Below are 13955 nucleotides of genomic sequence, written 5' to 3'. Positions count from 1 at the left end.
TATACATACATATAACTTTCTGACAATTAACAATGTTAAGAAAATTGACCAACTCAAACTTCACGCTAGGGTTAGTTCAAATTAGCTGGATCGTTCACCATTTTTTTTAAGTTCTCCAATCTTAAAGTTTTCAAAAACCAATTTATATTCTATTAATATGTCAATTTACATTCATTTAAATTAAATATTAAATTTACTATTTATTGTTTCTAGTTGAAAAAAATAATTTGTTAGAAAAAATGTAAAATTTAGAAGAAGTTTATCATTTTTTCGAATGTTGAAAACTAACTGATATTAATACATTCCGGTGATAATCATTAAATCTTTATTCAATGTATTGTTCACAATACTTTTTTTAAAGTTATTCAATCTTTGTCATGTTGTAGAGAATGCATTATTAGTGTGTATATATATAATCAAAATTTATTCTAATAATATGTCATTTTACATAATATTAAATAATATTAAATTTACATATTTCTTATTTATTCTAATAATATGTCATTTTACATAATATTAAATAATATTAAATTTACATATGTCATTATTTTTGTACCTTTATAAAACAATCATTTCCCTTTAACTACGTTAGTCAGTGAGTTTGTTACCTTAGTGCATTGGTTCAAATATATATATATATATATATATATATATATATATATATATATATATATATATATATAATTAAATTAAATTTTAAAATCAAATCAATAATTTTTTTATTACATTCTTTATTAATTGATTGAAGATATTTTTTTTAAAATTAAAACGGTTGGGATTTATGAAAAATTAGTATAATTGAAATGTAATTTTTATATAAGTTAAAATAATGTAATTTGACGTAAAATCAAACTTATGTCTTAGGAGTATATTTATCATAAATGTAAAGTCAGTTACATAAATGATATTTTAAATTTTATGAAGTGATGAAATTAGAAATAATCAAATAAAAATAACCGATATCATGTTGGTTATTTTGTAAAGTTAATGATCCCAAATTGATGAACTATAATTTGCTCTCAACTCCTCGTCAACAAGAAAAGAAAATCACGTAATCATCAAAATAAAAGAATCATTCTTTTCATAAAAAAAAAGAAGATTAAAAGATTATGTATTAAGACACACTTTAATTTATCACAATTTAAATTAGAATCTAATTCGACAATTCAAACCATTGTATCATAACTTAATTTTTTAAGAATATGTATAATTTGGTATAGATATATATGTATGAATTTATTAATAATTTCAAATTATTCATAATATGTATATGTTGGTTTTGATAACTTTAAATATTTTGATAAAAGTATTGTATGTTATAATTATCCGAATTAGATCTTAATATAATAGGTGAGAAATTAAAGATTGCGAAAGCTTACCATAATTTGATGAATCGTAACTTTTCTTTTCGAATCTAACGTCTATTTTCAATCTTATTTCATTTTCAAAATGCAATACTGAGTTACAGTCAGTTCAATCTAATTAAATTGTTAATTCTATCGTTGACGGTGAACGTGAGATATAAAGAGGAGCCAATCAGAATGATACTTTGCACCGAGTGAAAACTTAGCTTTAACCGTAGAGGTATGCATACTTAGTTTTTATTATTATGTTATACTGGGTTTTTTATATATAAAAAATAACAATTAGCTCAGGTAGATTTTAAATCCTGAATCCTCCCATGCATAAGATGATGATAATGTAGTGTTTAATGAATTTTTTGGAATCTCTAAACCTCGTTAGGGACAACCAAATTCAATTTGAAAAGAAGTCTCACTATCACAAATCTATGAATAAGATAATTATAACAACTTCAAGCCACTTCATAGATAACTATAACAACTTCAAGCCACGATCATCCCACGGTGCAATTCAATTTTGCCCGAGAAATTGGATTTCATCACATGAGAGATTTTTCAAAGATTCCAAAAACTTGTAAAAGAATTAAAACAGGTTTTTAATTCCATGTGTAATTGAAATCAAGAGTTCTAATTTATTCCTATATGTTTATTCCCAAAGCTAATACTGCAATGGGACTTCACTTTCTGTCTAACGGCTAAAGCTAATACTGCAAGTCTGTGGGTCATGCCGTGCATCAAATCCAAATTCCAGCTCCAAGCCCATACGCCAATTTCACTTTCTACCTGGAATTCCAATCCACGACCCCATTGTTGACCTGACCCTCAGTTAAATCATAATCCATTGGGACATCTTTGTTTTTCAGACATTTAGCAAATTATTTGTTTTAGCCATTTTCAAGTCCCGAGTAAATTTTAAAAATCCCAACCAAATATAAAATGGTTAAATAATTATTTTTCAATATAAATATAAAACAACAATTGTTTAGGTCTTGTTTGTAATTTATTTATTTTCCTAACTCTCAATTATCTTATTTTCAAGTATTATTGAGACCTCGCCTACACGTACATTTATTTATCTCGATTTTACCTGTTTACTTCTGTATTACTATTATAACCTAGATATATGTTTTAGGAACAGATTAATACAAACATTTAGTCGCATTTTTATATTTGGATTATCTTTAGACACTATGTCGAAATAAATAAACAAAGTGTAAAAGAAATATTTTGTATAAAATGGCCAAGAGTTTATATTAGAGACCATAATTTTATGGGCACGTGAGACGTTGCGCCGATGTAATTTCTCGCATGTAACAAAGTACTGAACATTAATTGATATATCGAGAACGCAAACATTTCCTCCCTAAATCAATTTAAGATCCCCTAAATTAATTTAAGATGGTGATAGTAGACGTTATAACTTTTATATCTCTCTTGTACGCCGTTTGATCTCGCTGGAAGATCCCACAACCAAATAAAATATGAAGAGTGCTTAATCTTCTCTTGAAAATGTTAACTTTCTAGTTCACTTTACATTTAGGGTTTGTTTATTTGGTCGATTGGTTCGAAGTCTTGAAACTATGAGTCCAACTTAATATTGTTATTTGATTTTGGATTTTTAATGATTCGTTTGTTATTGAAAGGCTAACATTTTATGGCATATCCTGTAGGTACGTTTGAATTTAATTTTTTTTATCATAATATGACATAGAAGCATGCTCTAGAAACATAATCATTCAAAACTAGACACATGTTTAGGTTTGGATTACCTTAGACAAATGCCCTATGATTGGATAAATAAATAAGGTGTAAAATGATATTATTTTAAATGGCCAAAAGTTTAAAGTAGAGACTATCGTTTGATGGGAATGTGAGACATAGCGTGAGTACCATTTCTCACGTGTAACCAAGTACCGAACATGGAACAAATTCTCTAAAATGCGTTTGAACACACAAAATATTTTTCTATCCTAATTTCTCGAGTAGTAAATTAGGTGGTGACTCTAAAAAGTCAAATCTAGTCTAAATCGATATTTTTTAAATGCACTCTAGTCAATCCTGCCATTTTAGTTTCTCGACTAAGTGAGTTATGAGGTGCGATTATTAAGTAAAAAAAAACTATCGGGAATGGTCATTTTTTGGCGTTACAACTTTTTTTGGCGACTCTGCTAGAGATAATAATGGATGATTATCTTGAAATAAACTTCTAGTCATTCTTAATAATAATATTTTACACCTACACAAAAATTCTAAAAAGTATAAAAATCCAAAGGACAAAAATAATACATAAAGGCGAAAAAGGGTACATCATCCAATTTCGTCTTTCTACGTGCATTGCTTCTAATCTTGGACACATCGCCATTTGTTTTGAGGTAGTACACGATGTGCGTTCTGTGACGTCATATATACACCTATAGTATTAAGATTAGTCAATTAGGAATGACGATCTCTTTCAAATTTGAGCGGTGATATAAAAGAATGAACCTAGGTACATGAGATCGACCATTCTCCCCGACGATGAGGTCCCTTTCGAGGGATATGCATCATGGGGATGGAGAGAAATTCCCAATTGAGACGACGCTTCCTCTTAGCCGATGATTTTTATACTCTCCGATGGGGTCTCTCTTATGATTTCTCCATAGAAATAAAATCCCGGTTATGATTCCTAAGTCCTAGTCGTTCTTCGTTCCCGAACGCTCAAGCCACGTCAAAAGCCCTTAGCCATGAAGGGCATTATCAACCACAAATCATATGCCTCATATTCATCCTAGTGAAGCGACACAAAAATGATGACGGTCGTTAAGAGAGATCTAAAACTTATGGTTAACTTTCTACAAGAGGCATGTAAAAGTTAACGAAGAAGAGGAAAGACCAAATGATGAGAAAATGAGGAGCTCAAAGAAGACTAGATCTTCTTTATCTATCCATTGAATGTAAACCATTTTCTATAATTTGCAACATATTGTGTGTATTTGTAAGGTGATGACGAGGGTTGAATACTTGTAATGGTTTATCTTGTTTAGCTTTGACATGCTACCATATGTATAAACGATGATATCTCGAAGCAACTCAAGTATGCGGAGATGTTAAGGACAAATACGTGATTTAGGGTGGTCATGCATATTCATCAACCTTCAATTCATGACAAGATATCATAATCATAACCCACAACTTAAGATCTCTAGAGATCAACTAATTAAAGATCAAGTACAAGGACGAGAATGAACATCACTCCTCATATGTCTTTTACGTTTTGTATTTTCAACAAACTTGAAGCGACCTCATTATATCTTTTGAAGATTTTTTTATTCTATTCTAACAAAAGGAGTATCTAAAACAACCAACCAACCATATAAATGGAGTAATGCATTGCGGATAATAAAGCATGTGAGAAATGCTAACTCGGTATAAAAAACGAGTGATGATGCACTCCATCAATGAGAGGCCTATTATAGTTTTGACGTGGCTCTAACAAGTTAATTAAAATCGAAAGATCAAATATAGGCTTGCTAAATTGCTATTCACCCCTTGAATTCTCTTTTCGTTAACAGGGTATTTCAGACCACTCACCCTCTTCTTTGTGGTTTGATAAACTAATTTACCACATGTTTATCGCCAAACAAATTTCAGATCAATCAATCGACATTTACACAAAATCCATGAATTTCAAATATTAGGGATCAAAAATTACATTATCAGGAGTTTGGAGGACCCTATTCTGGTTCGATTTTGTGGCATAGCTATACCTCTTACGGTACTAATCTTTCAACCTTTTTCACTGCCCTCAATTAATTAATGGTAAAGGGAGTGTCTTTTGACTACATCCCACTGCTGAAATCTCATTTTGTTCTTCTTTCTTTTCAATTCATGTGTAACAAATTGGGAAACTAGTCTTTGAACAATTAGTATGTATTTGTTTTAGATAAGAACTTATTTTAAAGATGAATTTTGGGAAAATGGGTGATTTTAATTTTTTTAAATCGTGAAGGGTCTAATTAAAACAAATTAGGTTCAAGGGATTATTTCAAAATTTAATGGACTAATTGATTCATTTTAGTTTGTTAATAATATTCATAATGTCTCATTTTATATCAATGAAGAACCAAAAATATGCTTAATATTATGAATATTTCTCAATCGGTATTTGAATGGGTAATACAAATCTGAATATTTCTCAACTGGGAATTGAATGGGTAATACAAAATGTGTTTTAAATAAGAGAAGGAAAGTCAGTCTCCTTTTGAGACGGTCCAAAAGCGACACTCAAAGTGAGACTCCGAACATGTTTTATCTGAGATTCGTTCTAAAATGAGAGAGATCAAGGCACATTAACTCGCAAAAAAAAGGGTGAAAATCCTAGACAAGAGCTAAAAGAATTTTCCAAACCAAAAAAGTGGAGAAATCCCTAGACAAGTGCTGGAAGAGAACCCATCCGTTTTTATTAATCCGAAGGATGACATAAAACCTCGTGCAACGTGTTGTAATGTATCCACATCCTTGCCCGGATGAGACACTTGCATCACTAGTCAACACGTTAGCCAAAGTTAAAAGCCTATATTACCATGTTTCACAGACGAAGCTAAATTTACATCTTTCAAGATCCAAACCCTCGACAAGGCAACCAACGAGCACCGAAATCGGGGTATATTGATAATGTGATCGTCAGATTTTATTTATCCATCCTCTAATGCTTTTAATGAATAAATACAAACTAAATTAAATGAAATTATAAATTAGGTTGGTAATATTTGATGGTTAAAAATTCTACCATGTTTATTTTTTATTATGTCAAAAATTTGATTTTACGATATAGACGCTCATGACATCCCCTTTATGCCTACGGTAATAATTTTTAGAAATTTTTTTGAGATAATAGTGAGTGGGCTATTTAAGTCGTTTTATAAACAAATTGTTGAGATAATAGTGAATGGTCTATTTAAGTCGTTTTATAAATACTACTGTCTATTATATTATTCTCGATACTTTATAATATTGAACCTATTTTAATCATGTGACGCCTCAAATTTTCTAGTCTCTCTATTTAATTTTTTTATTGTCTTTTTATTTCCGGATTAATTTAGAAAATATTTTTGAATATTTTAAATAAATCGGGAATTGACTTTTTAGATTATAGATTCACCGCCTAATATTTTTAAAATTAGGAAATTGGTTTGTGTAATTAAACACGTTTTAGAGATTCTGTTTTTGATTCGGAGTTTTGTTACATTCGGGAAAGGGCTATCGCACTTACTCATTTGTGTCCGTCAGAATTACTGTATATTCTTTAAATTTTTGGCTAATTTTAAAATTTTATTGTTTTACCCTTTCATTTTAACGATGTATTAAATACTTATTATTTAAGATGTTCAAATTTAAATATTTAAATCATACATGTAATATAATTGAATTTAAAATTAAATTGTTAATTAACTTTCGGGCTTTTGTTCGAAATCAAACAAAACATCCGTCAGTACCGTTCCTAAACTAACATTTTAAATATTTAAAATTTTCAAACGGAATTAAATAATTACATTGAAAATCAACACCAAAAGTTCGGTATAAGACTCCCCTGCACTTGTGAATGATGTTCAAATATGTAGCCAAATTTGTTAATCTATTCATCCATTATATATTATTGTTTGTCGCTGAACCTAGGACGGGAGATTGTTTTCAATTTTTTAGTAGAGACTTTTGAAGATCATTAAGAGTTGGGATCATCTAATTTATTGTTTGTCGCACATGATTTATATCGAAATGTTACAAAAATACATATAAAGTGAATTTAACTATTTTGCGTTATATTGAGTAATTTTGGTGATTTATTATAATCAATACTGAAACTTTGATGTGTATTTTCATGTGAAGTGCTACTACAATGACAACAATCTCAAATTCAAAATTTGTGATAAACATGTTTTCTTTGCTAATGAATATAGTTCTAATGATGATAAACTCCAATGACTTGACTAATATTTTTTCACATGATTTGTAGGTATATTCTGATACTCCTGCAGATTTTGATTACAAACTTGAAAGGTGAACTTTTAGCCTTAACACACAAGAGAAATATAATATGCATATTGTTGTTTAAGAGAAATAATCATATGCACATTGGTACCTGGTTAACATAGAAAATGATACCTGGTTCACCAAATACTGGATAAGCTGCTGCATCAGAAGATCTACAAAATAGACATGGATACTGGTTCTCCCTCCCTACCTACAATATCAAATGGACTTCATATTTTAGAATTAAATCAAACATTCTCTTTAATCTAATACAATCAAGACTGATGTTAAAAAGTTATCAGATCATATTAGCACTACATCTAGATAAGCTATATCAGTACTATAGTTTTCAGTAGAGAAGGCTAAGATAAGAACGGTGAAGCAATTCTTCAAATATTATCTTAAATATACCTACCTCCAAACAGAATAAACTCTAAAAAAAGAAGATTACCGACATCTGAATCACATAATAATATAAAAAAAAACTCCGCTCAATAAACAATAAAGAACATACCTCAAGATTGAAGGAATTAGTAGATAGACTAAATAGAGAACAGTGATCTACAAAAGATAAACAAAACAAGGACAATGGATCGAAACTATAATAACTTAAGTTAAGAGCCAAGAAAAAACATTGTAACTCATCTTCATCCATTCAAATTTAACCTTACCTTGTTACATCAATATTAAAATAAGGCATCTGACTGCATGTAAATCAATCAATAGATCAACACTTACAGATTGAAGATTGCATGTTCTATAATATACAGATAGATTCGAATTGCATCAAGCTATAAACAACCGTCTCAAGAAATCATTAATAATAAAATTTAATGTTAATAAAATTATAAGTCTAATTTAATTTAAAAAAATTAAAATAGTGAAATAAAATAATTATAAAGTAAAAAATAAAACATAAAAATATTAAAATATTAAAATTTAGAATAGTTAAATTTAAATAATAATTAATTAAAAATCAGATGTATATACAAAAATTAATCAAAATTGTTGTGTGTATAAAGGTTGGAAAAAAATTGTTTCTTTTGAATTTTAGCACGCTTAATATGAATTGTCATATAAGGGTCGCCGAAAGTATATTTTATTGTAGTGTCATTACAAATAGTATTTAAATGATATTAGATTACAGTTCATAAATTACATTATATTTTAGTTACATTATATTTTAGTTGAGTTTTATAAAACATTAATGTTTAGTGTAAAATAAGTTAAAGTTGAGTATATACGACGTTACACTTCAGTTTATTAGAAACGTTACACTTCAGTTCATTAGAAAGTACACTTAGGTTTATCAATCAATTATATTTCAGTTTTTTAGAATTTATATTTCAGTTTAAAAACTCATTATAAATAAGTATTTTTACAGTTCATTATCATCACTTTAAAAAGAATATTACAGTTCATACTATGAACAATCATCTGGTTTATAGTCTTCAGGGCCGGCCCGGGGTAAGCCCGGCAAGCCCTCTGGCTAGGGCAGCCCACTCCCCAAGGCAGCCCATTTATTAAAAATAGTAAGGTTTTAATTAAATATATTGTAATTTTGAACATAAGATATTCTAGTCTAGTGGTTCTAGATAAAAAATTTAAAACCTTTGTTTTGGTTATGGGTTCAAACTTCACCAAAAACCATTTTTTTATTAAATTTTTTAACTCGACCTAGGGCAATAAAAAATATCGAGTTTTTTCTAACGGGGGCTGGGGCAGCCCAAAACTCGGGGTTGGCTCTGATAGTCTTTCAATAGCGAAGGGTGTCTCGTTTCTCTTCCACTACTCAAAATTGAATTGTATTTTTTGTTTTAATTTGTGCAACATTCTATTTGAATTGGATTTCTCGTTAATGCTCTCATTTTTTTTATGAATCTATTCATTTAACTTTGAATATTGACATCTTTTAATTATAATAATTACAATATTGTATCTATTTTACGGCTCTCTACCAGACCAAAGAGTTGCATAATGATATATTTTGATCTTATTTTCTTTTAAGTACACAAAACTAATTTCCACTTAAGAGTTCATCAATGATGTAATTTATTATATGCTTAACCAGGGTACAATTACAAAAACAAAATTAAAGCTGAAAGTAAAACTTTTTATGTTCACTTGAACATGGCCTTTTTAATATGTTGCAACTCCCTAACAACATCGGTCATGTTCATCCTATTTTGGGGTAGCTCTTCCGAGCAAGCCAAACCAATCTTCACAATTGCGATCAGACAATTATCCCTCTGACCATTAACAATGTCACATTTTAAAATTATTGGATCCATTACAATCTCAATTGCGTTTTCTGTTAAGACTTGACTAGCAAAGTTACGAATGTTAAGACCATCTACAAACATCAAATCGGTAGGTCTCTTTCCCGTTAACATCTCTAGCAACAAAACCCCGTAACTATAAACATCTCCTTTCATCGACATCTGACTTCCAATACCGTACTCTGATTAAGATTAAGAAATAAATTAGGCCAACAAAAATTAAAGACAGGATTTGTTCTACTATGGTTAACATACCTGGCGCTGCATATCCAACTGTGCCCATCACTCCCATCGAAGTACTGTGATGGGAAATACCCATTTCTGGATGATAAAGTCTGGCCAGTCCGAAATCTCCAACATGTGCAACCATTTGTTGGTCAAGAAGGATGTTACTTGGCTTCAGATCACAATGAATAATCGTGGGTTCACACTGATAATGAAGGTATTCGAGTGCAGAAGCCACATCAATCGCAACTCTTAAACGCTGGAGTAGATTAAACTCAGGTCTACTAGTTTCTTGAGATGGGTGCAGCCATTTCTCCAGATTCCCATTCATCATGAGTTTGTAAACTAGAGCTTTGAATTCGTTACCTTGAAAATCAATGCTTGAACAACATGTTACGATCTTGACGAGGTTCCGGTGTCTAATGTTCTTTAACGCTTTACATTCTGCAATGAAGCTCCTGGTCGCACCTTGATTTACAAGGTTAAGTACTTTTATGGCAACATCTCCGATCTGATCAAGAACTCCTCTGTAGACGAAGCCAAAACCGCCAGCACCAATCAAATTGCTGGAAGAGAACCCATCAGTTGCATTGAGGAGCTCACCGTAGGAGACTTGCACGAAAGACTCCTTGGGCAACAAATTCAAAGTGTTGGATTCCCTTTTCCTTTTCCTCAAGTAAAACACCAAGCTTGAAATTAGGATTAATATTCCTAGTATTGAAGCACCCACAATTGCATAAATGCGTTTGGATGAAAAGAAGAAGTTACGATTCAGTTTCTTGACAGGACATCTCGGAAGTTGTAGAGAAGGTATTCCGCCGCATAGCTTATCGTTCCCATACACGGATACTGCACTTGAGTTTGCAAAAGCCCCGTGTAAAGGCACTTCTCCATTGAAATCATTGAAGGACAAGTTAAGGTTGATCAAAGGAAGTTTCTCCAAAAAAGCTGGGATTTGTCCCGATAGATTATTGCTCGACAGGTCAATGATTTGAAGTCCTCTCATGAATTCCATCGACATGGGAATAGATCCTTGGAGCATGTTTCCTTCAAGGAATAGGAATTCGAGGCTGGTGCAACTGCTTATACTACCAGGAATCTCGCCGGACAAGTCATTATTGTTTGATATGTCTAACGCCACCAAACTTTTGAGTTCTCCGATCTCTGAAGGAAGTGGGCCGGACAGATTATTGTCAGATAAGTCGAGAAAAATTGATAGAGATGAAATTTGGAAAAGCTCTTTGGGAATGGTTCCACTCAAGTTGTTTTGATGAAGATCCAATGATATTAATCTTTTGCAGTGGCCAAAACTGGAAGGTATCGTCCCCTCTAGGTTATTGTTCATGAAATCGAGCTCATTCACCAAAGAAAGATTCCCAATGGAATCCGGAATAGTACCCGAAAGCTGATTTAGACTAAGGGAAAATCTCTGCAACTTATGAAGTTTACCTATGGTACTAGGTATCGGCCCAGTGAATCTGTTTTCAAACAAGCTTAACAAAGACAAGTTAACAAGGTTTCCGATGGTTGGAGGAATCCTGCCATACAGTTGGTTTAAAGAAAGTGAAATCTTTTCTATATTTGATGATAGATTCCCTACAAAATCGGGAAGCACTCCTCTAAACTGGTTGCTAATTGTGCCGAATATTTTCAAACTGCTGCAATTAGTAAGCGACTCGAGGAAATGCATTTCATCAAAATCCCCACTCCCTAAATTGTTATAAAGTAAAGTAAGACTCACGAGATTCACTAGTTTGCTGAAATCAACTGTCAGTTTCCCACTGAATTCGTTATAGGAAAAAACTAGATTCACGGCTTTGGTAAGATTCCCTATTGAATTTGGAAGTTGTCCGGTAAAGCTGTTATGTTGGAGTTCGAGCAATTTCAAATGCGAGAACATGTTGCCAAAGTAGGACGGAAGACTCCCGTGAAGATCATTATATGATAAAGATAAAACATTCAAGTTGGAGAGGTTATACAATGATGAAGGGATCGTACCAGAGATCTGATTACCAGCCAATCCAAGTTGTACGAGGTTCTTTAGTCGCCCCAAGTTATTTGGAATAGTTCCACTAAAGTGATTATTTGTAACAGATAATGTTTCAAGAGAAGTGATATTGCCCAGAAATTTTGGAATTACTCCAGTTAAATTGTTAGAAGGTACAGAGATCACCTTGAGCATCGACAAGGAGCTAAATTCTTCGGGGATGGTTCCCACCAGATTATTGAACCCAATCCATAGTTCCACGATGTTAGAGCATCGCGACAGGCTGGCAGGAATCCTGCCCTGAAAACTGTTCCTTTGAAGCGTCAATACTTTCAGCCTGTACAAGCCACCTATTTCGTTAGGGATTTCTCCATGGAAAGTATTGTTGTCTAACCACAGATATCTAAGAAAGGTGAGATTTCCTACATGAGGAGACAAGGTGCCCGACAAACCCAAAGAGTTTACATTGAGGAGAGTGACCCTCCTGTGCCTTTTACCGCAGACCACGCCTTCCCAATTGCAGAAATGAGAAGACTCATTCCATGAACTCAAAGCTCCTCCACCAAAAGGGTCGAGGATCTTGGACTTCATAGCCAATAATGCAGCATGATCAGTTTCGTTATTATTATTAAGAGCATCAGTAGTAATGATTAGTATGAGGATGAGTGCCAATTGTTGTAGCACCAACCAGAACCTCATTTTTGGAAGTGTAAGAGTATGCATGCATCACACATCAGCAGACTATGGTAATAAATACTAAAAGCATTTCAATTTTTAATTAGAAGTTTTTTACACGAAACAAAGTAAGATGGGGAAGACTTGACTTTTGACTAATTGGAAATTTGGAATAACAAGAGAAACTACATGCATGCATGTGTTGATTTGTTGACATAGAAATTTTGAAATCACAGCCACACCTGAAGGCAATGCATAAGGTAAGGTTGATCAATTTAGACAGTATACATCACGTTTTCTTGAAACAATGGTAAGAGAATTGACCAACTCAAACTTTGATCAGGGGAAATTTATTTTAACTTTAACTTGAAAATATATAAATTAAAATTAATAATACTTAATTAAATAATTAAAATAAAATAAAATTTAAATTTTATATATTAAAATAGCGCACATATTTTTTATTTATTTTATAAATACAATATATATAATTAAAACTAAACATATTAAATTAAATCATTCAAATAAATATTATATATTAAAATAAAATAGAAATACACTAAAATAGAAATAAATTACATAAATTTTAAAATAAAATACATTAAAATAAAATATATTAAATAAAAATTAAAATAAAATATTTTATTTTAAAGTAATATATATATATATATAATAAATAAAAAATATATTTACAAAAATGAATACAGAAAACGGCCTATAGAAAATAAAAATTTATATAGAGATTTTTGTTATCGTGGAAAATAGAGTCAATATAATTTTCTATTTTATATTGTGTTAGTTTGTTTGACATTCTACCTATATTGCAAACAATATATTGAATGCAATTTATAATTACGTACGAGGTTAATCCAATTTTTAATCAAACCTATTAAACGTTTTAACTAGTAAATAATTGAAAAATGTATAGTGTTTTCATTGTTAATAAAGATGGTTGATAAAGACATGAAGAAGATGAAAACAATGCAGAGTCAAAGTTTGTGTATTCAAACTTAAAAGAGTAACGTTTAAAAAGTGAGAGTTTATGGACGAAAAATAAGAATATTATTTTATTTTATATAATATTTATTATATATTTTATTTTCTATATAAATGTATTTGAATGAATTGAAAGTTAAAAAAACAGGGTTAAGAAGGTGAAATTCAAATTTTAACTAAAATCGAATTGAAAACAAATCAAAATTAACTTATTAATCAAACCAAATGACCATGATTTATGAAATTGTTATACTAAACTCAATGGTCGGTTCATTAGTCTAGTGACGGTCAAACCGTCAAATCAAATTAGTGTCTTTTGATTCCTTAGGTACCGATCTCTCGTCTATTTGGTGAAAGAATAAACTGATTGAATCGTCCATAACATTCTTCTAACCGATCATTTAATAAAAAATAAACTTATAT

At 30.9% G+C, this 13955-nt stretch overlaps 1 protein-coding gene across 1 annotated transcript; it reads right to left on the bottom strand.

Annotated features, from left to right (window-relative positions):
* Positions 1-9488: 9488 nt before the first annotated feature.
* Positions 9489-12560, bottom strand: LOC124909862 (putative receptor-like protein kinase At3g47110). The gene is made up of 2 exons (XM_047450494.1): positions 9905-12560; positions 9489-9831 (listed from the first exon to the last, which is right to left on the bottom strand). The coding sequence occupies exons 1-2, from the start codon at positions 12558-12560 to the stop codon at positions 9491-9493; spliced, it is 2997 nt and encodes a 998-aa protein (XP_047306450.1). The 3' UTR covers positions 9489-9490.
* Between the last annotated feature and the right edge of the window lie 1395 nt (positions 12561-13955).

This window comes from Impatiens glandulifera, chromosome 1 (assembly GCF_907164915.1).
Source record: "Impatiens glandulifera chromosome 1, dImpGla2.1, whole genome shotgun sequence".
Classification (NCBI taxonomy): domain Eukaryota; kingdom Viridiplantae; phylum Streptophyta; class Magnoliopsida; order Ericales; family Balsaminaceae; genus Impatiens; species Impatiens glandulifera.
The sequence above is the reverse complement of the archived record's forward strand: the minus strand, read 5'-3'. Positions and strand labels throughout refer to the sequence as shown.